The following is a 26,488-nucleotide window of genomic DNA, read 5'->3' on the forward strand; positions in this document are numbered from 1 at the left end:
AGGCCACGGATAAGATCAATGGAATTTCCACGTTTTAATATAGACAACTTTTCTCCCGAGGATAGCTTTTAGGTTTCATACAGATGGCTTCGATAAACTGTTGAATGCTTTAAATATACCAAGAAGCATTACAGTAGAGAACCGAACTGTAACAGGTACGTTTACTAGCTCTGAATCTACTGAATTAGCATTTCACATGTCTTCATATACTGTATTTAGATCTAATGAATGTCATTATTTTTCAGCTTTGGAAGCTTTCTGCATGTATCTACCCAAATAGGTTAACTGATTTGGAAAGAACATTTCGAGTGTCTGCACCATATATTTCAATTATTTGCAGTTGTCTAATGAATTTTATTCACCAGCAGTGGGGACCTCTACTTACTAACTTGCATAATCTGAAGTGGTTAAACAGGGAGAAATTAAGTAACTATTCTGCTGCTGTTGCATCAAAAATGTTCCAGTTAACAATTGTTGGGGATTTATTGATTGAACAGCAATATGTAGGCCAGTGAGAAATCAAGAAAACAACTTTTCTGGACACAAGCGAGTACATTGTATCAAATATCAATCTGTCTTGTGTCCTGATGGTATTATTGTTAGTTTAAAAGGGCCATTTCCAGGAAGGATGTATGATGCTGGAATACTACGTAATTTTAACTTCTACAATGAATTTGAACAATGGTGAGAAATTTGTATTGTATGGAGATTCTTCATATCCACTTAGGGAGTTGCTCCTTAGACCGTATTCAAGCCAAAACTTAACTCCTGATCAAATGGCATTCAATAGTGCCATGAGTCATGTGAGACAAAGTGTGGAATGGGGTTTCAGGAAAATATTGAGAGAATTTGCATTCCTTGATTTCAAGAAGAATCAAAAACTGTTACTCGAGGAACTTGAAAAAATGTATAACAGTGCAGTTATTTTAACAAACTGTCATACATGTTTATATGGCAGTCAACCAGGATTATTTTTGACATTTCTCCCCCAACCTTGACAGAATATTTGAGTATTTGAAACAATATCTCTCAATAATTAATACACCATATATATAATTTAATATTTATAACAATCTACTAACAATGGGCTACAAATATTCCATGGTAAAATCTATAATGGTAAATAATAATTTCTTAGTATTTTATAGGAAATGTTCTTTAAAGTGAATACTATGATACAACAGTTTATAGGATATTTTTACTTACAGTGAATAATAAGATATACAGTATAGTGAAGGTGATGGTTGATTTAAGAATTGGTATTTAGCACAATTTTTGTGTTACAGTGAAAATTATAATAAATAGGCTTTAATAACTTCTAAAGAGATCACTTGCCATGCTCGTTAGGGTCTGTTGAATATCCAAGGCAGTAAAATAAGAATATTAACTACATGTTTATTTAATTTGAATAACTATAACATTCAGTAGGCTTAATTAAGTTCTAAAGATGTGAGTAGGCCTAACCCTGCCCATTAGGGGCTGTTATATAGTAGGGACAATGATATAATAATGGTATTTAGCAGAATTTTTGTGTTACAGTAAATAATTATCTTTAAATGGCCTTAATTTTGTTTATTAGTTTCAAAACTGGTCAGTTAGCATGCTCATTAGAGTCTGTTGATTAATAATGAAATAAAATATTAATAAAATGTGAATCTAATGTGAATAATTTAATCCCCAAAAATATAATACAGGCTATTTATTTCCCTAGGAGATTACTCCATCAGGGCCTGCTGATTCTCTCCCATCTCTATTCTGTGCAATCTCTCCTTTTCCACTTCAAACTTATGTTCCTCAATGCTAGTTGCCTTCTCTGGATTTCCAGCTTTTCTTTCTTCAAATTTATTTGTTCATTTCTCCACTCGTTCTCACCTGCTTGTTTTTTTTTCAAGCAGTTCGAGGCATTCTTCACTCATCTAACCGGCCTAATAACTAATAATAGTATCTTTATCATAATAGAGTCAAGAAATGGTAATCCTACTGGAAGAACAATTTATGTACAGGTTAAGCCTACCTATGCTCAAGAACTAAGCTGCTTTGAGTCATACGGACAAACAGTTATCACGAGGGCTCGGAAATATATTGTATTCTTGTGAGTTCGAGTGCAATTGACACGGATGGGAATACTTTGATCAATATATAGAAACAAAAGTTATAAAGTTACGCTGAGTGGTTCGCATTTTAGAGTTTGTTAAAGAAAATAGCAGTAATAAATTTCCAGGATTATGCAAGGTGTCTCGAAATTCGTACCTGACGTCCTGAAATATGGTTGTTTTCCCTTTTGTTTAATGAATATTAGAAAACATGTAATATCTCATGGAAATTCTTTACATAACGGGGTGTTTATGACGGGTAGAAAATCCCAGGTAATTAGTGTTAACATTTGAAAGGTAATCATCGTGGAAGTAAATTTCTTCGCCATATTTGCCTGGAGTTGAAATAAAAACCACGCGAAATTATTTCGCTCATTTTATTTACGTTTGTTTCCAGTTTTGTTGCTGGACAAATGTGAAGACGGCAATAATCTGTGCATAATCCTAGACATTGGTACTGCTATTTTATTTAACAAACGGTGTAATGCGAACCACGCAGAGTAAAAATACCATTTTTATTTCTATATATTCACAAAATTGTCCCCATCCGTGTCATTTGCACTCGAAGTCCTAAAAATAACACATTTCTCCGAGCGCTCGTGGTATCTGATCTTAGTTTTACAAGTCTGTCTGTATGAAGCAACGCAGCTTCTGGCCAGCAGGCTGACAAGCCTCAAACGTCTGGTAGATAAAGTTACGTTAATCGACTGGTGATAACCGGGCCGCTTATTTCAATAACGTAAGATGAATTGCTCCGATTGGCTCTTTCATCAGTGACGTCAATATAGCGTCAACCGGTTAGCGAACGGCTTGTGTGCGAAAACTCTCTAATTCTAGTCCTGACCGCTAGTCGGTCAACATCATTTTATAGGAATTTTATCACTTGTCTATAAAAAAATTGCTTTATTCATTTTCCTTATAATGATAGTCTTCCAATGTCACTATTGCAAATACATTCACAAAATGTAAAATTCTCACACATAGCAAAGCTTTAAGGCCAACGTTGTACTAGTCTTTTACCATAAGTTGATTTCCGTCAAGTCTTTAATCAGGTGCCTGATTTTATTTCAAGGTTAAACCCATGGCTGATGATGGCTATATGTAAGGCGAAACATGTACCATTTTTGTTAACATGGCAATGTAATTAAACAAAGACAAGATGTATTGTATTGATTAGGTGGCCAGATTAATAAAATAACGTATTGTTATTATTTCAATTCAATGAAGGAAGAGGCCTAATATTGGACAATGGGGCAACTTCTACGGTCGTTTAAACGTAACCAACCCAACTATATAAGTATCATGTCGGAGCTGTGCACCTTGTAGTTTTGCTGCGTGTTAGGGCAATCAGTTTACTGTCACAGTCGTCACAGATTAAATAGAAGTGTTTGTATGAGTTTCAATTTAAGGTCCGGTGGGGGAACATTTTTATGACGCTTGAAGGAATAAAGGGATGCATGTACCTTTCTGCACACAGCATTTAGTGATTTAAAGTAATATACACAGTAGAAAAACAAAATAGTAATAAGAAGAAGAAGAAGAAGAAGAAGAAGAAGAAGAAGAAGAATGTTAAATCAGCTATCACCGATATTACGCTAGGGGTGGTGATCATCATCATAATGATGAGTTAATTTTTATTATTATTATTATTATTATTATTATTATTATTATTATTATTATTATTATTATTATTATTATTATTTTACGTCGGTATCACTGAAGATGTTTTCCGTTGTTGCCCATTTTCACACCAGTCAAATGCTGGGGCTGTACCTTAATCAGTGCCAGACTCAGCTGGGGGAACCCTGATCGCCAAGCCAGGCTCCTAAGTTGAAAGCCCCTCAGCCCCCTTTGAGTCGCTTCTACGACAGACCCCCTATGGGTAGGGTCAGGAGAATAATATCCACGGCATTCCCTGTCTGCGAGGCCTAGGGAGCCTTTCATTTTTTCACGCCCTTCGTGGCCCTTGTTCTTCTTACGTCGATACCTTCATTTTTCGAAGTGTCGGACCCCTTCAATGGTTTCCCTGTGTTTTGTGTTAATAGAGGATGATTGTCCAGTTGTACTTCCTCTCAAGACAATAAACACCACCACCACCACTTCTTACGACACACAAGGGTTACCATGGGTATATTCTACCGCCCCCGCCCACAGAGGTAAATTTTGGAAATAATCAGACCTGTGTATAATGCAATGTCCGTTTATACGTAGTACAGTCATTAAGTTCTGTGACTGACCGCATGATGGCACTGTGGTGAGCTATAGCGCATAGGTGGCGCCGTGGTATGGCACCATGTCAGTTAGTCTCTCGTCCGTGCAAGAAACAGTTGAGTGCATGCACTGGAAGCAGACGTACGGTCGTTGTTATGACGGTGCCTTGAATGCGTCTGTCCGACCTTGACATGTCACAGTTTGAGCAACGGGCAAACATCAAGTTCTGCCAGAAATTAGGCAAAACCGCTGCCGAAACGTTTGAAATGATGCAGTAGGACGCATTCAGTTGCAGTGTTGTGTTTACGTGGCACCGACCTTTTCTACAAGGACGGGACAGTTTGAAATATGATGTACATACTGATCGGCCATGAACAGTTCTAACGGAACGCAAGATACAATAAGTTGCAACGTTGGTGCGTGCTAACTGTTGTCAATCGGTAGACGATCTCGCAGCAGCAATAGGGGTCAGCCATGGTACGTGCCACAAAATTCCGACGAATGATCTCAACATGACTCATGTTACCCAGCACAGTGTGCCACGAATCCTGTCGCAAGCCCAACGTGATGATCGCATGACGATTTGTGGTGACCTCATCAGTAGTGCTGACGATAATCCGACGTTTCTCAACCGGATAATAACATGGAGACGAAACATGGTGCTTCCAGCAGTTGTACCAACGTTGGCAAACGTGCATAACGGCCAACAGCGACTATTTTGAGGGTGGATGTGGTTCTGTGTAAGTGTACGCCGTGCAATGCGGCATCGTGGGCAACATACGGAGTGGTGTGGGTGCCTATCCTCCAGGCGTCAAGTCACAGAACTTAATGACTGTACTACGTTGTGTAGAGAAAAGTGTGTTTCCATTTTATAAATGTACTAGCTATATTACCCGGCGCTGCGCGGGCATTTTATTGTTTCCTTTAGGTATTGTATTACCTGTTAATTATATGTGAAGAGAAGTTTTGTAGATTTCGTTATTGTGACGTTGAATGATTAAGAACTATTTTGTAGTTTAGAAGTTATTTTGTGTTTAATCTCAAATATTATAGATTATTTTCTTCCTCGTTAATCAAACTAATCTCTTAATCACCCCTTTTCACAATGCCTACGCAGCTGAACTGGTACTGGTGCCCCAATACAACTCAGCGACTGTGGAAACTATGGATTCGACGCTACTATTGGTCGTTTTCCGTTATTCTTTTACGTCATTGCCTCCTAGGTTTGCTAGGACGTGTTTTACTCCCCGAGTATCTTTTCAAGATAGTAATTCGTATTTGTACGAAGTTTGGTTCAGAGCTATTTTGGAAGATATTGTACACACGTACATCTACAATTCTGGTAATTTTCTCTTTCACACCTTTTACTTTTAGGATTTGTATTACTTATTTCAAGTGTTTTTTTAGTTTTCTTAATTGTGCGTTGATTGATTGTTTATGAACTCTTTTGTCAGCTTTTAAATGGAAATATTGTTATGTGTATAATTGTATGCTTTAGCTTGAAAGTATTTTGTTTTGCTTTAAAGATTTTCTTGAGGCAGCCCAGATTTTCTGGGAAGTAGTTAATCCATTCAAACAATAAGAAAAATAAGTTATAACGAAGTGTATTTACGCGTCGCATTATAGATATGACGTACACGATTCCAGCTGTCACTGGGACTATCACCAATCAGCCGAGCGACATCGAAAACATTAATATCGGTGAATGTGGACATATTCTTTATCACCTCTTCTGAATCACCATGCCGATGGGTGCTGAACTTGACTTAAACGACATCCCGAGTGTCTCAGTGACCCCGGAAACTATGGATTCGACACTAATATCGGCTGTTTTTGATTATTTTACACGTCATCCCCTCCTCCAGGGGTATCGTATCCCTACAGTATCTTTCCGAGATAGTAACTCATATTCGTACCGAGTTTGGATGACAGCTGTGATGGGGTATGACCTTCAACTTAAAGGCATCCCGAGTTGGGTGTTTGTGTGGTGATTGGTAGCGTGATATAGTTTTTGTTAAGACGATCACCGAACACCTACGGAAATCAACCGGAGACGGCTAAAATCCCTCGGGTCCTATGAGCTGACAATTGAACCACGAAGCCGGAGACTGCCATTTATACAAAGCTAATATGGTTCGATCAGCAGATAGTTTGATCATGAGCTCCTTTAAAAGTGATATATTTAACAGTTTACGAGTGATTTGCAGTGAACGGTTTAGACGACACACTGTACCTATTGGCAGATATTGCGAGAATAGGAACCTGCAGTGAAGTGCGGACAGTACAAACATCCAGTCCTAGAGCTCCTTGGTTAAATCCCCACATCCAGGCCGATTATGGAAGAAAAAGGGCTTGTGCGCTATGGCGGTACTAGTGCAATTTACTAAAATGGCGCAAAAAATTTAAAAAATGTTGACGCTGATAGATATTCTTAGCCTTGGATTATTTGCAGCCGTCTTTAAAGGTTCCGAGGAGAAATTTAAAACACAACAATGGTTTTGAACGCTTTTAGTGTCATTGTAAAATTTAGTGCATAATCTAAGTAAAATGCATTCTAGTCGTAATAGGTGGAGAATGTGTCAGGACAGAAAAGGCAAAATAAATTTGACGTGCTCGTTTAGATTTTGAGAAACAATGACATGAGGTACTTTTTTTAAATCTTAATTCCACGAAGATTGGAGTCCAAGTCATGACAATCATATTTTGCCTCACATTTGCATGAATTCCTCTAAGTAAGTTTCAAATTTTATTGCATCTGGCATATTTTGAAAATAGACGAAATTGCTTTTACAATTATAAATATTTGGTCTATTTAGACAAAATTTAAAAAATTGTTTTAATTGTTATTTCATGTATAAACTACAGAAATTACAGAAAAAATACATTTCAGCAAGAGATTTCATTTTCAAAGAATATTGCTATCGTTACATTTATGTGTTATTAATCTCCTGTTCTGTGTACAATCCTCATGGAATAGAAAGGGTTCGAGTCTCTATGATACAACATAACGGAATATTTAGGATAAATTTCGTTTGTGAAGTGTAACGAATTTTTAAACTGTTGTCTAATAAATGCGTCTTTTGTTACAGGAATTTATTTCCTGACAATCTTATGCAGGCCTGCTTCCAGCAAGTACAGACAACATATAAGACGGTGAGTTGATATCCTCTCTACTCTCATCTATATATTAAAAATAACGTCCAACGAGCGAGTTAGCTCACATAGTTGTCACCGTACGTTTGGGAGATACTGGATTCGAACCCCACTGTCGGCAGCCATGAAAATTGTTTTCTTTTGTTTCCCATTTTGCCACTAGTCACTTCAATTATAGCCAAAGTCGTTTACTTCCCAGTCTTATATTATTATTATTATTATTATTATTATTATTATTATTATTATTATTATTATTATTATTATTATTATTATTATTATTCCCTGTGAACCATGTGACCTTGCCGTGGTGGGGAGGTTTGCATCTTCCAATGAAGCAGATAACCGAGCCGTAGATGCAACCATATCGGATGGGTATCTGTTGAGAGACCAGACTAACGAATGGTTCATCGAAAGAGGGGTAGCAGCCTTTCGGAAGTTCCAAGGGGTCCGTCTGGATGATTGACTGATATGGCCTTGTAATAATATTCAACATAGCTTAGCTGTGTTGATACTGCTACACGGCTGAAAGCAACGGGAAACTACAGCCGTAACCACCTCCCGAGGACATGCAGCTCTCCCTGTATGAATGATGTACTGATGACGGCTTCCTCCCGAGTAAAATATTCCGAAGGTAAACTAGTCCCCCCATTCGGATCTCCGGGTGGGGACTACACGAGATCAGGAAGATGGATACTGGCATTCTGCGAGTCGAACCGTGGAATGTTAGAAGTTTCAATCGTTGTGGTAGGTTAGAGAATCTGAAAAGGGAGATGGATAGACTAAAGTTAGATGTAGTTGGTATAAGTGAAGTACGTTGGCAGGAAGAACAGGATTTTTGGTCAGGCGACTACCGAATTATCAACACAAAATCAAACAGAGGAAATGCAGGAGTTGATTTAATAATGAATAAGAAAATAGGGCAGCGAGTATGCTACTACGACCAGCATAGTGAAAGGATTATTGTCGTCGAGATAGACACCAAACCAATGCCCACCACAATAGTGCAGGTCTATATGCCTACTAGCTCAGCGGATGACGAGGAAATCGAAAGAACATATGAAGAGATAGAAGATTTAATACAATATGTAAAAGGTGACGAGAATCTAATTGTGAAGGGAGACTGGAATGCAGTGGTAGGCCAAGGAAGAGAAGGTAATACAGTAGGAGAATTCGGATTGGGGACAAAGGAACGAAAGAGGAAGTCGGCTGGTTGAATTCTGCACTAATCATAATTTAGTCCTTGCCAATACTTGGTTCAAACACCACAAACAACGTCTGTATACGTGGACGAGACCTGGAGACACTGGAAGGCATCAAATAGACTTCATTATGATTAGGCAGAGATTCAGAAACCAGGTGTTGGATTGCAAAACTTTCCCAGGAGTAGACGTGGACACTGACCACAACTTGTTGGTCATGAAATGCCATCTGAAGCTCAAGAAATTGAAGAAAGGAAAGAATGCAAAAAGATGGGATCTAGACAAGTTGAAAGAGAAGAGTGTGAGGGATTGTTTCAAGGAACATGTTGCAAAAGGACTAAATGAAAAGGCTGAAGGAAACACAACAGAGGAAGAATGGATAGTCAAGAAAAATGGAGTCCGCAGCGCTGCTCAAGAAATGTTAGGAAGGAAGAAAAGATCAACTAAGAATCAGTGGATAACTCAGGAGATACTAGACCTGATTGATGAATGACGAAAATACAAGAATGCTAGAAATGAAGAGGGCAGAAAGAATACAGGCGATTAAAGAATGAAGCTGATAGAAAGTGCAAGGTAGCTAAGGAAGACTGGCTGAAGGAGAAGTGCAAGGATGTCGAAGGTTGTATGGTCCTAGGAAAGGTAGATGCTGCATACAGGAAAATCAAAGAAACCTTTGGAGAAAGGAAATCTAGGTTTATGGATATTAAGAACTCAGATGGAAAGCCACTTCTAGGGAAAGAAGACAAAGCAGAAAGATGGCAGGAACATATCCAGCAGTTGTATCGAGGTGAAGATGTAGATAATTTGGTTCTGGAACAAGAAGAGGCTGTTGATGCTGATGAAATGGGAGACCCAATTTTGAGGTCAGAGTTTTACAGAGCTGTGAGCGACCTAAATAGGAATAAGGCACCTGGAATTGATGACATTCCCTCTGATTTACTGACTGCCTTAGGAGAAACCAGCATGACAAGGTTATTCCATTTAGTGTGTAAGATGTATGAGACAAGAGAAGTCCCATCCGATTTTCGGAAGAATGTTGTTACACCTGTTCCCAAGAAAGCTGGTGCTGACAGGTGTGAAAACTATCGCACCATTAGTTTAGTATCTCAAGCCTGCAAAATTTTAACTCGTATTGTTTACAGAAGAATGGAAAAACAAGTTGAAGCTGAGTTGGGAGAAGATCAGTTTGGCTTCAGAAGAAATGTAGGAACACGTGAAGCAATCCTGACTTTACGTCTGATCATAGAGGATCGAATCAAGAAGTACAAGCCCACGTACATGGCATTCGTAGATCTAGAAAAGGCATTCGATAATGTTGATTGGACCAAGCTATTTAAGATTCTGAAGGTGATTGGGATCAGATACCGAGAACGAAGAATTATCTACAATCTAAATCAGTCTGCAGTTGATAAGAACCGAGGGCTTTGAAAAAGAAGCAACAATCCAGAAAGGAGTGAGACAAGGATGCAGTTTGTCCCCCCTCCTTTTCAATGTTTACATAGAACAGGCAGTAAAGGAAATCAAAGAGGAATTTGGAAAGGGAATCACAGTCCAAGGAGAGGAAATCAAAAACCTTGAGATTTGGCGATGATATTGTTATTTTATCTGAGACTGCAGAAGATCCCTATAAGTTGCTGAATGATATGGATGAAGTCTTGGGTAAGGAGTACAAGATGAAAATAAATAAGTCCAAAACAAAAGTAATGGAGTGCAGTCGAACGAAGGCAGGTGATGCAGGAAATGTTAAATTAGGAAATGAAGTCTTAAAGGAAGTAGCTCAATATTGTTACTTTGGTAGTAAAATAACTAACGATGGCAGAAGTAAGAAGGACATAAACTGTAGACTAGCACAAGCAAGGAAGAGCTTTCTTAAGAAAAGAAATTTGCTCACTTCAAACATTGATATCGGAATTAGAAAGATGTTTTTGAAGACTTTCGTGTGGAGTGTGGCATTGTATGGAAGTGAAACATGGACGATAACTAGCTCAGAAAGAAAGAGAATAGAAGCTTTTGAAATGTGGTGTTACAGAAGAATGCTGAAGATGAGATGGATATATCGAATCACAAATGAAGAGATACTGAATCGATTTGGCGAGAGGAGATCGATTTGGCTAAATTTGACGAGAAGAAGGGCTAGAATGATAGGACACATCTTAAGACACCCAGGACTTGTTCAGTTGGTTTTTGAAGGAAGTGTAGGTGGTAATAACGGTAGGGGTTGACCAAGGTATGAATATGACAAGCAGATTACAGCAGATGTAGGATGCGGTAGTTACGTAGAAATGAAAAGGTTGGCACAGGATAGGGTGGCATGGATAGCTGCATCAAACCAGTCTATGGACTGATGACTCAAACAACATTATTATTCATTGTACAGTGTGTTATATTTTTGTCCTATAAGCTGATGTTCCCAAATCTCATCTCTGTTAATTGTACTGCACCATTATGAGCCTTGGCTCAGGTGCCTCTTTTGAAATAAATAAATAAATAAATAAATAAATAAATAAATAAATAAATAAATAAATAAATAAATAAATAAATAAATAAATAAATAAATAAATAAATAAATAAATAAATAAATAAATCTTATCCCATGGTCGTCATGAAACCTGTCTGTGTCGAGGCGACATGACGAAAGTGCGAATTAACATTTTGATGCGGTTTTCTATCGAAGAGGAAGAGTTCGGTGTATGCAACATTAATGTTGTTGACTTTAGGTTCCGCTTCTATGGTTTCTGGAGATGCCGAGGTGCCGGGAGTTATTTGACGTGTTAGTAAATCTACCGAGACAAAGCTGACCACCGCGCTGAAACCAGTTCGAACTCGCTCATTTCAGCTCACTTTACTGACTGAGCTACCCTGCAATCTAGGACAAGACCCTAAGTAAGTGAGCACAAATATTCTACAGAAATGCGTGTCAATATATACCTGTCTTTACCGAGTGAGTCCGCCGTGTGATTGCATTTGGGAGATGGTGGCTTCCAATCCCACTGTCGGCAGCGGTGAAGATGGTTCTCCGTCATTTCCCATGTTCGCACCAGGCAAATGCTGCGCCTGTACCTTAATTAAGGCCACGGCCGCTGACTTTTCCATCGATATGTCACCGAAAACCTCCAAAGTGAGCACGCCGTTAAACCACTAAAAATGAATTGCTTCTTTACGTTTGCTGTAAAAGAAATCAACCTTAACATTAGAAGCCATATTTTGAGTTTAGCAAAGTAAACTGTTTATTCACCTCAATAACCTAGCTACCGGACGAGTTGGCCGTGCGGTTAAGGGCGCGCGATTACATGACAGTTCCCCACACTGACACTTCCCCACAGCCCTTGGACACGGCTACTTAATTAATGACTCAGAGATAATCTCGACTGACACAATTCCCCTCCAAACTACCTCCCACCACCCCAAATAAGAAAGATTACTATTAGTCTATACTGTAGTGAACTGATGAATAACACTTTTTCGAATACTTGAAAACACACACGCACGTCACACCACCACTTTTCGCCATTCTTAACTTTTGGTGTTTACCTTCCCTTAGATGCCCGATCAAATTCTAACTCCGTGGTAGTCACAATGCTAACACGGCAAGAATCGAAACGGCAATGCCAGTAGACTGCGTAGGTACTTGTTTCCCAAACAATTTATAACTGCAACCCCATTGGCTAATCCATAATAGGAAATGAATCCAACAACAGGCCACTGCCCCAAGGGCCTAGAGCCGGCGTGAAAAATGCGCTATACTCATACACTTCAAAGGCTAGTATAGGGAGGAGCCCTTGGAAATTTCTCATTTTTAATGTACTACTGCACGTAATAATATATAGCTCAAGACGCATGAAATAATGTATAATAAACTTGCGAGAAATGGATAGTAGCCTTGGGGGCGGGGGGAGATGTGTGTGGAACTGCCAGTCGAGATTATTTCTGAGTCATTAATCAGGTAGCCGCGTCCAAGGACTATGGGGAAGTGTCAGGAATTTTTGCAGTGTGTGTGGAAGTGTCAGAGTTGGGAACTATCCGGACACCGGAGCGCGCAGCTGTGAGTTTCCATTCGGAAGATGGTGGGTTCGAACCCCGCTGTCGGCAGTCCTGAAGATGGTTTTCCGTGGTTTCCCATTTTTACACGAGTCAAATGTGTACCAAGGCAACGGCTGCATCCTCCCCGCTCCTATCTGACCGTCGCCGTAAGACGTGCGACGTAAAGCAAATTGTGACCAAAAAAACACCTGCTGACAGGCCGAGCTACGTAACAACACCTAATGGCGTCTGCAATGAAATTTTATAAGACTTACTACAATAAATTCAAAAGTGCGTCCATGTAATGCTGGGGGCGGGTCGCTAGCATGACAAAATGTTGCTTAAACAGAACATTTTACTTTAAGGATATCTGCGTTTGCTTCCAAGACTGGAAATATCACTAGATAATACTTTGTAACTGAAGAAAGTACCGTTACATAGTGTAACAGTAAGGACATATTCCTCACAAAGAAACTATCATCGTTGAGTAAACAAAACCTTACAACGTTCTGTGTTCCTTAAGACAGGTCATGTCCATCGTGTGTAGGGTGAACCTTACCGTACCATACTCTAAGAATGTATATTTGCGTGAAGTATTTACGCACTCCTACAGAATACTGCAGCGGAAGTTAATTTTCCTTTACACCTTGGCATTGGAAAATGACACAAATAGAGGCCCTGGCGTTGCCAATTCCTGTTCCTAAGTCGAGAGGCCCTGACTTTTTCCCTTCATTGCCTCTTTCATCTGTCGGTTGTTGGTGAGGAAGTACAACTGGGCAAGAGGTCCGGCTCTACGAAACATGAGGGTATCGGTGAAAAGAGAGAAGGCTCATGAAGGACTCCTCAGGCTTCGCAAATCTAACACCATACTGTGGAGAACAAATGTTGACAAAGGGAGGTCGGACACAACTAAGTCGGAACAATGACGGACTCAGTTAAAGCACTCTCCCAAGAACAGAGCCCCTCAATTGGCTGGAGAGATGACCCCTTAGAAATTTCGTATGACTAACAAAGGGTAGCCAGTCATTAGCAACTTCAACATTCTTACAAATCCCCAATTATATGATGCTTATAGGAGAGAATATCGACTGCTGTATCTAATGTTCACATTACTACAGGACTTTCATAATACACTTTACGACAGTTCTTGCAGCCTTTATAGTTCTTGCAGCTTTAAATATGATTAAGAAGAAATGAGTACTACGATAGTTAAAGCAATGAGTAACGATTACAACCAGCAAGGCTCAAAGACAGACACTTGTCATTCTGCGGTGCAATTACATTCGCTATAACACATGACAATTTTCTTAAGTGCTCTAATTCGGGGAATTAAAGACGACTTGACAAATTTAACACATACCACATTTTTAACCGGAGGGAAGGAAATAAGAAGAAGAATAAGAATCACAGTAAATCAGCGTCAGAATATCCTTCGAAAAGGCAGAAATGGCGTTAACTGGCAAGCCACTCGTAAATAAAATCATAATAGAACAGGAAATGAAAATCGTTGACAAAGTTAAACATTTAGGAGAAATAATAGCATAAATCCTCGAGGAAAAGCAGGCATGTCATAACAGAATAAATAAACTGACCAGATCACAATACAGGCCTATCACCAACAAGACATACAATAAAAAAGGACCGGGGTAGTTGGCCGTGCGGTTAGGGGCGCGCAGCTGTGACCTTGCATCCGGGAGATGGTGGGTTCGAACCCCACTGTCGGCAGGCTTGTAGATATTTTTCCGTTTAATTAATTTAATTAATATTCTAGCTTAGGCCCTATAATTCTGGTACCATAAGTTTTCTTTTTTAGTTAGTTTATAAATGTATTTCTTTATTCAGACTGAAGAACCTAAGAGTTTAAATATCAAACATCACCAAAAAAGTGGTATAGGCAGATTCAGAAATATTTAAAATGGAAGATGACAGCACTGGCATTCGAACCTCGAATCTCTGAACATTGTTGTTTATTCCTTTCTGGTGGAGGGTTTAATTTAAGCGTTCGACTAACCTAAATTATTGTTCAGAACTTTGCCAGAGATATCATGATCATAGCCTCAGCACCCTCGGCTTTACGTGGAATCCGAATGACAGTTATGCGGCATATCACTTCAAAAATCTCCCATGCACTGGCGAAAGATGGTGAGAAAGCACGCTCCTCTATTTGTTTCTAAACGACTCTGGGGCTAAGTACCCTATGAGGAACCGAACCTACTTCCTTTCGGGTAAATGGTATTCTTCTTCTACCGCTTTTCCCACACCTTGGTATCAAGTTCGCCGGCCCGGTGGTGTAGGGGTAGCGTGCCTGCCTTTTACCCGGAGGCCCCGGGTTCGATTCCCGGCCAGGTCAGGGATTTTTACCTGGTCCCGAGGGCTGGTTCGTGGTCCACTCAGCCTACGTGATTAGAATTGAGGAGCTATCTGACGGTGAGATAGCGGCCCCGGTCTAGAAAGGCAAGAATAACGGCCGAGAGGATTCATCGTGCTGACCACACGACACCTCGTAATCTGCAGGCCTTCGGGCTGAGCAGCGGTCGCTTGGTAGGCCAAGGCCCTTCAAGGGCTGTAGTGCCATGGGGTTTGGGTTTTGGTTTGGTCTGATATCAAGTTCACTGGAATATCAAAGAAATGTTTCTTTCAAAAATGAGTTGAAGAACATTTTTTTTTTTTTCATATTTACTGAAGAAATCTACTTGATGACCTCGATTTGTGATTGTCACCACAGGTAAAGAAGCCCCTGGTGTTCCACGACAACAATCAAACAGCAGGTGAACCTGAGGTGATGCAGAAGCCACTGCTGGTCTACAAGGACGGAACCAATGTGATGGGTAAGTAGCCTTCTGTGTCTATTGGATGACTTCTTACCTGACTTGTGGTACAAACATTTTATTATTATTATTATTATTATTATTATTATTATTATTATTATTATTATTATTATTATTAATTCGTCATTTAAACATTTAGGAGAAATAATAGCATAAATCCTCGAGGAAAAGCAGGCATGTCATAACAGAATAAATAAACTGACCAGATCACAATACAGGCCTATCACCATGCGGTTATAATTAATAATAATAATAATAATAATAATAATAATAATAATAATCCAAGAGCACGATAATAAGCAAGCAGAAAACGACGTTCTTGGTTAACAGAAGCACCATTCTTAAGACGCCATGATGCTGGGCTAACACAATAGACAGTTCCGGATATATCGACACTGTAATTAAAACATCTTGTGTCATGACCTCTAATTAGAAGCTCGCTGGTATGTTAGGTGTTACTGGTGCTGATTTATGGTCAATGAGGCGACTCTGCGGGCCTTTGAAATGTGGATATGCCACAGAATGTTCAGGACCATGTCACCAATGAGCAGGTACTTCGCCGTCACAAGACACAGAATATAATTATGTCTTTTTTTGCTAGTTGCTTTACGTCGCGCCGACACAGATAGGTCTTATGGCGACGATGGGACAGGGAAGGGCAGGGAGTGGGAAGGAAGCGGCCGTGGCCTTAATTAAGGTACAGCCCCAGCGTTTGCCCGGTGTGAAAATAGGAAACCACGGAAAACCATTTTCAGGGTTGCCGACAGTGGGGTTCGAACCTACTATCTCCGGAATACTGGATACTGGCCGCACTTAAGCGACTGCAGCTATCGAGCTCGGTAATAATTATGTCTTAATGTTTTAACGAGTAATCTAAATGTTTCAAAAGATAGAAGAATTCACAAATGAAAATCACTTTAACCATCGATACCTTTAAATGAATTATTTGAACATACTAAAGGATGATATGGGATGAAACTAAAACCATGTAAGTAAGCCTATACGAAAAATTAAGACAGACTGGGTTTAAAATGATTAAATGTTTCAAAAAATTGTAAAGAAGAAGGAATTATAATCTGATACCTACCGGAAGAATGGGTATTCTATTTGCTGCAGTTAAGAAGTATGAAAAAATGCGTATGTTTATTATTGGTCACGTGTATATAATGCAAATGCAACGTGGCAAAGACCATGAATGATAAACCAGTAGGCAGCAATAGTTATAAGTTACTTATTTAGGAACGTTACAATTCACAAAATGCAAGAAAATAACAGCTTGAGATCACTTCACAGTTTGTAAACAATCCCTACCTGCTTGTTACCTATCAAATTAATGCTTTCTATGCTGCAGTTTACTTATTGGCTCGGAAAAGAAATGCAGCCATGAATGAACATAGCGCAGCCATATTGCTGGACGTCTACTGTGGACAGCCATGGGCGAAGTTTCTCTCGCGATAGTTACTCGTAACATGATCTACTTCACGAAACAGTGTTGTGACATGGCACCGTCAGGCTACAGATATTCGAACCTCATTGTAACAGTATCATGTGCTCACATTCGGGTTTATACAGATTGGTTGAGGTACCATTTAATTGGAAATGTGGGGCATGCCACTCGGTAAGACCACACTTACAGTAAATACAGGATGCGGGAGGGGGCTTTAATAAAAAAAATAGTTCCCTTTCCAAAAAACTTATGATCATGAATATGTCTTTCAATAAATAAATAAAACTCAAATATTGATAACGATTTTATTATATGAGACAAGTGACAAGTCATATCAAGGAGAACTACAAATACACTTAACTTGTAGCCGCAAGTGTCTTTGGTGGCCAAGGCCTACGGTATTAACTAAAGTGACGTCACATCCGTCACACATTTTGTCGCGTTACGTTACACAAATTTTCGGTTGCCCCCAGCCATACGTCCAAATACAGTAGAGACAATACGCGACACTTCCGGATTTAGCCTTGTTAAAATGGGAGAAGGCGCTCCTAGTGGCGTGACCTGGAAATTCGCGCTAAATTCAAATATCAATGGAAATGTATAAACGGAAATGGATAATTAAATTACGTCTAGAAAGAAACGGTTTATAAAATATTAAGTTCAAAGTTGCTAAAGCAATTCTGGATAAATGAATGAAGAATTATTTAACAGGTTATTATTTAAAGACTGAAATTAGGCATATAATCAAGATGTGAAATGGACTGCTGTGAGAGGGTTTGATCTTTCATTCATGCATTACTTTTTTCATTTAGCATACCTGCCTGAATTTTTACGGGTAGATTTGTATTTTTTTTCTCATTTAAAAGCATTGTATCATCACATTAGGACACTTGTCAATAAAAATATCGGCACATTCCTTACACACATGATTCAATGAATTTACATTTAACAGCTGGACAATTTTCCTTTTAACTTGGAGCCTACTAACAGAAAGAAAATCTATAAATTTAGCCGCAAAAACATTCAAAATTTCCCTATAAGCAATACTTGCCATTATATTAGGGTAAAACAAATTTGTATCATCATATTGTTTCAACAAAATATGTACATTTCTTAAATCACCCATACTTCCTTCAGTGCTTGACAATGCATTACGTCATTCCAAATGGGGTAACTTGGAACACAACCAGCCACAGACATATGCACATGCATTTTCCTTAATTAAATCAAAATCCACAGATCACACCTACAACAAAACATCGGTATTGAAGGTTAACCGCTGCACTATACAATAAAATAACGTAATATTTTAAACCAGTTAAAATATGGGTCGCGCAGGTCAGAAATTTAGGAACTACTACAAAAATATATTTTTAACTGCAAGAACATATATGCAAACACAGTATTTACTTACATTTTCTTGTCACGAGGGGAACGGAAGAAAGACCGCCAATCCTTCTGCAATTCATAGTTATTGCAGCCAAACGCAGCACATATCTTTCCATTCATATTGACAAGAGATATAAAGGAATGACACACGCTACTATTTACTTATGTCAACTGAATGCAAACGCATAAATAACGCCAAAAACTTCACAAACAAATACACGTGCTCTTATGACAGAATCAGTAACTTGCAGGTCACTCTGCTAGACAGAGCTCTAATCGCTGTCCCTCGATATCTCGCAGAGTGTCGCGTATTATCTCTACTGTATTTGATACCACATAATCATGTCAAAAAGTGACGGTTTTGACGTAGGGCCTACATGATTTCCTGTGCGATTAGTACCTCCGGAACCACAAGACATACGGAGGTGGTTCAGATAGAGCATTTGACGCTTTACATTCTCATAACAACATGGTTCGAACCCAAACGGAAAAACATGGCATGGGAGGGTCAAATGTTGAGGTTTTATTTATTTGCTTTCAAAAGGTTCCATTGAGCTAGGTACTTTACAAAGTCAGTTTTACAGTACTAGGTGAAAAATACTGCGCGCGCACACACACACACACACACACAGAGAGATAATGTACTGTACATAATTTTCACAACACAATATAAATTTAATGTAAATAATATTGCACATAATGTAATTTACTGTTTCACGCAATTCAGCAGTCTATCATAAGAGATAGATTTACGCTAAGTTATGTTATTATAGTCTTTAAAATACTGCTCACGTAAGTACTTTCTCGTTTTCTCTTTGAAAATACATTTTTTAAGTTCTCTACTTCGGGAGGATAAGCTGTGAGTTGGAGTAGTCCAAATAGAACTGGTGGCTTGACCTTGTGGAATGTATATCTTTTTGGAACATGTCATATTATTCTGATATTTATACAGGCACAGAGTTTGCGAGTACTCAACTTGGGTTCTAACAGGCAGAATATTAATTTCCTTAAATATATCAATGGACGGCTTTGTAATTTAATACAAATTTAAATGCTCTTTTCTGCAGAATTTCTAGGTCTTTGATGTGTTTAATATTGCATTCAACCGATACTTTATTCTTATACATAAGAGTGAATTAGCGAATTATAAATGTTTCTTAACCGGGCGAGTTGGCCGTGCGTGTAGAGGCGCGCGGCTGTGAGCTTGCATCCGGGAGATAGTAGGTTCGAATCCCACTATCGGCAGCCCTGAAGATGGTTTTCCGTGGTTTCCCATTTTCACACCAGGCAAATGCTGGGGCTGTACCTTAATGAAGGCCACGGCCGCTTCCTTCCAACTCCTAGGCCTTTCCTATCCCATCGTCGCCATAAGACCTATCTGTGTCGGTGCGACGTAAAGCCCCTAGCAAAAAAAAAAAAATGTTTCTTAGTCGCTGACTTAGCGTTTTGAATGCCTTACGTTTCACATTAATTTGAAATATGTGTATCCCGGTTTAGATTAGTAAAGCCTATTTATTTATTTAATAATCGGCGGTGACCGTCTCAACATCGTCCACATGTGGAATAGAAAACTCTCTCTGAGCCTTCGGGAACAAAGTTACACTGGATCGAAACTGTGCGTATCCTTAATTAAATTCAGATTGACTTCTGAATAATTACGACCCATGGCGTGTGACAGTTAATGGCGAATGTTACACCCAACGTAATGGAAACTGTAACCGTAATTTCTGGACAACTACAGTTACACATAAATAATAATAATAACATAGAAAAAATAATGATAAAATAAGAATAATAATAGAAAGTAATATAAGAGTAATAATAATAATGAGATAGGAAAATGACGCAGTGGCGGAGAATTCATATAAACCAAATACAGGGAACACTTACAGGCCTAAAAATGACAACTAAGACAGGATAGTGGAACGTGCTGGGAAGCCCTATCTATGAGGTCCATGGGAACGTATGACGTTATGGGGGAGAAAAGACTTACAAGAAACACCCTCTAGCTCAACTATATTAAAAATGACAAGAAAGTTTTACAAAATACAGTTCCACGACACGGAAACAAGAGATACTTAAGTAACTTACATAAAATTTGATTTAACAAAGAAGGTGATGCTATATTAAAGGCATAGTTTAAAGCGAAAGTTTTTAATGGATGAAAGAATTGAAACTACAGCAATTGGAACCTAGGGTAAACTCGGACACATTAAATTAAACTTTTAAAATGACATTAAGCAAAGAAATAACGAAACACAAAAGGAATTAAACTAAATGAAACGAAACCAGAAAACATTGAGAATAACATTGCAAAAACACTGAAATAACACTTACCGCGGAAAGATGGAGCTCCCGAGGGCAGCAGCCCTCGAGTGGAACGCTCGCTTGGGCGGTCGGATGGAAATTGACGCCGAGCTCACGCATCATTTTTCGAAGCCGGCCACAAGGCCGGAAATGGCCCGATTACAATCAACCAATAAGATCAAACTTACCCTAGATTCCTGGACCTTTTTGCCAATAGGAAATCTCGTGACAATATACGGTCATTTTAACATCGTTAGCAATTGCACAAGTTCTGGAACATTACGATTACAACACCAAAATTTCATCATAGGAAACCACACGTATGGTACAGGGTGACTCAATTTAAGTAACCTTTTACATTTTTAAATCACATTACAAACATCAAATCAACCTTTGGACAAGTTACACCCTTGCTGACATTAATTTCAATTATAAATTACATAAAATTTACATTTAAAAAAATCACTTCGAAAACAATTCTCGTATCTCGCAATGTTCATTTACAGTTCCATATTATCGTGATGTTTCCATATTTAAAAAAATTTACAAACATATTTCAGTTACACAAAAACTTTAAAATTTATATTTCTAAACACACTGTAGTTCCAATTCTCCGTCCCAGCGACCGGTGACAGAAACACTGTGGTAGAACGTAAATTGCACGGTGTAGGAGATTTTGAAAAATGTGTGAGTCGAATTGCTTGAATGTTGAACAGGTTTTGTAAATATTATGTTAATAATACGTCTATGTAAGGACGGTAACTGTATATAAGCACATTCTGTAACTATAATTGTATTTTTAATACTGTAATTTTAAGTGGTGACTGAGACACCTTCGTGTGCCCTTTCTGTATTCATCACCCTTGAATTGTCTCTACAATTTATGGAAAATAAATAATAAGAAGAAGAACAATAAAGATATGCTCGAGCTACGAGGCGACCAGCCAGATAATAACGTAACAACCAAAAAGCAAAGTCACCTCCGTACAGGCCATGAAGGCCCTCGGAGGAGTGGAAGGTAAAGACTTCCACCATTGTTAACTCCGGTAGAGTGGTTAGCTCTACGTCCGGCCGCATTTGCCTCAGGAATTAACCTCGTACTCATTTTTGGTGTAGGCTGAGTGAACCTCAGGGCCATATGCACCTCCGAAAGTGGAAATCTCGTTTCTTAAATTTTACGACTTCCTGACGGGGATTCGAACCCACGTCCTTCCGGGCGGACCGAGCACGCCTTTACCGCCTCGGCCAGGCAGCCCCTAATAACGTAACAACCACAAAGATAAAATCAATTAACGGTTTTAGTTTATTTCACTTTTCATTGACGTGACAATTAGCATCTCATCGTCTCATATCTCCCATATGAGCTGTGCGTCCTCTCCTCTTCAGTTTCAGAAATATTACCCACCCCCTAGCATTGTAGATGTTGTGTGAATCGATAGTAAGTTAATTTGTAAGCTATTTAACTGTGTAGCAAACAATGTATTTTAATTTGGTGGCATTCTTTTAATTTGACTTAAGTTACCCTAAGTTTAATTCCAATTCAATAAGTTGTTTTTTTTCTTTCTTTTTCAGTGTGCTTTACATCGCACCGACACAGATAGGACGGGCGGAGAGGCTCAGACGGCTGAGCCCAACTTGGCAGGCTCAGTCCGGTAGTATTTGAAGGTGCTCAAATACGGCAGCCTCGTGACTGGCTCGTAAAAGAACTCATGCGGGACTAAATTCCGGCACGTCGGTGTGCACAGATGGGAATATTAATCGGACGTTCGGAGTACATTGTAAAAACGCCAGCGTCCGATTGATGGGACGTTCCGGCAAGAAAATAGTTTGCAAGTTATTTATTCCTTCTAATTGTCCATTCCACTTTTCCTGGAAATAGTTATGCAACAAGTTTTGAAGTTGGTGGCACTGGTGATCTTCTGGCGTTAGTAAATAGTTTCTTTTCTCGTAGTTTTTCGTGTGAACAGTGAATTGTGGTGCGTTTGGTTTGTGTGAAGTAGTGAAATAGACATTGGTCATCATTTTTATTGTAAACTAGCTGGCAAGTGCAGCCATTTTCATGTAATTTGAGCATCAGTGATTTTTTCGCGCTAATGTACTGTAGTAATCAAAAAAGTGTTGTTACTTAATTTGTATAGAAAGCTCTAATGTTTTATATGTCGTGTTCGAAATATCACCTCTATAAAATAATATAGTTTTCTATAAATTATATTTTTCTTAACGTTTTTTATCATGAATTTGTCTAGAAAAATAGCAAGTGTATTTGAATCATCCCTTTAACACAGTTTATAAAACAAGGGTTCATTAATTTAGATTGAACCGAGTGATTTGCCCGTGCGGTTAGAGTCGCGCGGCTGTGAGCTTGCATTCGCGGGATAGTGGGCTCGAACCCCACTGTCGGCAGCCCTGACGATGGTTTTCTGTGCTTTTCCACTTTCAAAGCAAACAAATGCTGTGGCTGTGGCTGTACCTTTAATAAGGCCGCGGCCGCTACCTTTCCTGTCCCATCGTCACCATGAGACCTATCTGTGTCGGTGCAACGTAAATCACATTGTAAAAAAATGCCCCAAATATTACCTTCAAAACGGAAGAAAAACATTATATTTACACAAATAATACGTAAGTTATTAGGGATAGTTTATCATAAGGTCAAGAATGGGGCTTGATGGTATAGGGCATAGCCACCGCGTATGACACTGGCGGTTAAAGGGTTAAATTATAGTCATTTTGACGTAGAAGCTGAGTAAAGACAGAGGAGTAAGATACTGTATATATCGTATGTTGTTTTTTAGGTATGATTGTGTTCTGCCTCGCGTTTGGTCTGCTGGCCGGGCAAATGGGACACAAAGGTCGGATCATGGTGGATTTCTTCGTAGTGCTCAATGATATAATTATGAAACTCGTCGGTGTCGTCATGTGGTAAGTAGTCATGTTTTGTGGCGTTATTTGACTCTGTACAGAGAGCAACAATTGCATTCATTAAGCACACCAAGAGACTATCAAGCCAACTAGAGTTTCGTTTCACTTTTGTCCATGCTACTTTTTCTGTGCAGGTATTCGCCGTTCGGTATTCTGTGCCTGATAGCCGGTAAGATCATGAGTATCGAGAACTTGGCGGCCACAGCCCAGCAGTTGGGTCTCTACATGATCACAGTAATCCTGGGACTGGTGGTCCATGCCATCATCACCCTGCCTGCTATCTACTACGCCTTCACCCGCAAGAACCCGGCAGTATTCTTCCAGGGCATGCTGCAAGCCTGGGTCACGGCGCTCGGTACCGCCTCTAGGTGAGCTCTAGTACATACAGCTACACGAAAAAGACAAAGAATCACGGATATGATTTGGGGGCTTAGAAAACGAGAGAGCGAACACGTGAGCCATTGCTTTGATATCCGACTGCGTGAAAGAAATGCTCACCCTTGTGTTCTTATGCTAAGCCCCAATTTTGAAACCCCCACTGAGCCTGGCCCCTCGGGGAATTCTCCGAATTTTCGATTTTCTAGGGATCTCTGGTACCAAGTTTTAAGTTAGTACGATGCCTGGAAGTGCGTCATTAATTTATGACCTCACTGTTGGCAGCCCTGGTTTTCCATTTTCCATTTTCACACCGGGCAAATACTGGGGCTGTACCTTAATCAAGGCCACGGCCACTTCCTTCCCATTCCTAGGCCTCTCTTATCCCATCGCCACCATAAGACACGTCTATGTGGTGCGACGTAAAGAAAAAACGCATTAATTTATGTATATTTCCATTTTGTACTGATCCCTTCACATCCAGTTCCTTTTATATTATCCTTAATATCTCGAGAATTTCCCTCAGCATTTTCTCGCGATTTGTTGTTAAAACTTAATTTGGATTTTCAGGTAACTATTAAGCCAATGAAAACAATAGGTCATAGCTTTGGAAATGTATATCCGACTGGGTGAAAGAAATGGTTAGAGTTGTATTCTTATGTTAAGCCCCAATTGTTAAACTCCCATCGACCCTGGCCCCTCAGGAAATTCTTGATTTTTAGGGATCCTGAGGTCATCCACCTTCTCTGGTACAAAGTTTTAAGTTTATAGGATGCCTGTAAGTGGCTCATTAATTGATGTCTGATTTCATTTTTATACCTCTGTACAGATCGTTTCACATCCAGTTTCTTTTATTACTAAGAGGGCTCAGAAGTTGAGTAAAAATCCTTTTTATCTCGCTCAGTTAGAAAATGGTGGGTTTTATTTGTGTCCTTTTTTGTCTTCTTCGGCCTTTTTTGGTTTATACGTCTTTTTTAGTAACTTCGTCTTCTTTCGAACTGCCCATTCTCAAATAAACATATTTTCTTTAGTATGAAATGAAATGAAAAACTGAAACTGATGTTTAACAAACCTATGCATCAAATTATGAGCAAGATAAATGAAATCCTGATGTGAGCGTTTGCTTCAAGTAACATGCGTTGATGTGGAGAGACGTTCCTCGATTGTTTCTAGAAACCGACAATCCTTAGCCAGTTATACTATTTTCAATTTTTTTTTTCTCCAGGATGTCCATTGCGGGTTCGCTAAATTCATTCCAGGTGGAAATACATTTCATTCTAAATTCTGCAAGTGGCTTTTTTAACAAACTCGGAATTCATTATGCTCTGAAGACAGACTCGTGTTGTTTGAAAGAAAAAGTATTTTCACTCGTATATTTTTGCACTATATGTTGTATACCACCAGAACTTTGCATTTTTAAACGTTATATTCCTTCATTAAATACGAAATTAAAATTAAAATTTTGAATGAATTTGGATCGCATTTCTACGTCTATTATGTCAGTTTTAGGTCCCTTTTTGGGTAGTTTACGTCTCTTTTAGGCAATGTATAGATCTTCTACTTCCTAGCCCTAATTATTATGCTTAATATTCCCAAAATTTCCCTCAACATTTTCTCGGGGCTTGTTGTTAAAACTTAATTTGCATTTTCAGGAAACTCTTAAGCCTATGAAAACAATAGGTCATAGCTTTGTAGAAATATATCCTACTGCTTGAATGAAATGCTTACACTTGCCTTTTTATTTTGAGTCCCAATTTTAAACCCCCAACCTAGCCCCCGCGGGGAATTTTGGAAATTGTCATTTTTTCTAGGCATCCTGACGTCATCAGCTTCTCTGGTACCAAGTTTTAAGTTTCTGAGATGCCTGGAAGTGCCTCATTACTTCACGTCTATTTTCATTTTTATACCTTTAGAAATCTTTAAAAAACGACTTCCATTTCGATAGATATCGAAGAGAACAAAAACGGCCAACACGACACCAGTGTGATCCGAACTCACAACCTTCCGATTTCGGGTCGGATGTTCTATTGAACTGAACTATGGTGGATTCGGATCACACTTGTGTCGGATTGGACATTTCGTTCTCTTCCCTATGTGCTGTACGTACAAAACACGACCTGATCCGTCAAAAGTTTACTTCGAGACAAGAAGTTTCGTTTCCCTCCGTCGGCCACTTCGTCTAGTCTTGGGACTGAAGAGGTTAAAGAGTAAAGTACCCGTACGTGTATTCTTTAAAAATAAGTAAACTGAAAACTGCAAATCGTTTGACCTACAAAGGTGTATTTATCCCCTCAAATGGTTGAGGAATAGTTCTAAAGATCATTTTGTACTGATATCTGGTTATACCTGCGTTATATCTCACAAGGTGGTAAAATGCAGGTCCTTTTTCAAGCCAAAAACAAAAAAGGTGGGCACAGCTGTTCCGCCTTCCTGCCGCTAGGTGGCAGACTTAGCCTTGTCCTTGCCGAGAATGAACGTCGTGGAGATAGCTCTTCAAAGCATTAGTACATCCTTCTGTCTTGTAAAGATCTACGATTAGCTAATTGT

General features: G+C 39.1%; 1 protein-coding gene across 1 annotated transcript in view; it reads left to right on the plus strand.

Moving 5' to 3' along the window:
* Window positions 1-26,488, plus strand: part of LOC136867494 (excitatory amino acid transporter) — a 149,660-nt gene that overhangs the window by 101,521 nt on the left and 21,651 nt on the right. Inside the window, exons 6-9 of the mRNA XM_067144701.2 lie at window positions 7,394-7,457; window positions 15,402-15,504; window positions 23,440-23,566; window positions 23,701-23,934. Coding sequence (XP_067000802.2) covers window positions 7,394-7,457; window positions 15,402-15,504; window positions 23,440-23,566; window positions 23,701-23,934 — 528 coding nt within the window. The remainder of the gene's footprint in view (window positions 1-7,393; window positions 7,458-15,401; window positions 15,505-23,439; window positions 23,567-23,700; window positions 23,935-26,488) is intronic.

This window comes from Anabrus simplex, chromosome 3 (genome assembly GCF_040414725.1).
Source record: "Anabrus simplex isolate iqAnaSimp1 chromosome 3, ASM4041472v1, whole genome shotgun sequence".
NCBI lineage: Eukaryota > Metazoa > Arthropoda > Insecta > Orthoptera > Tettigoniidae > Anabrus > Anabrus simplex.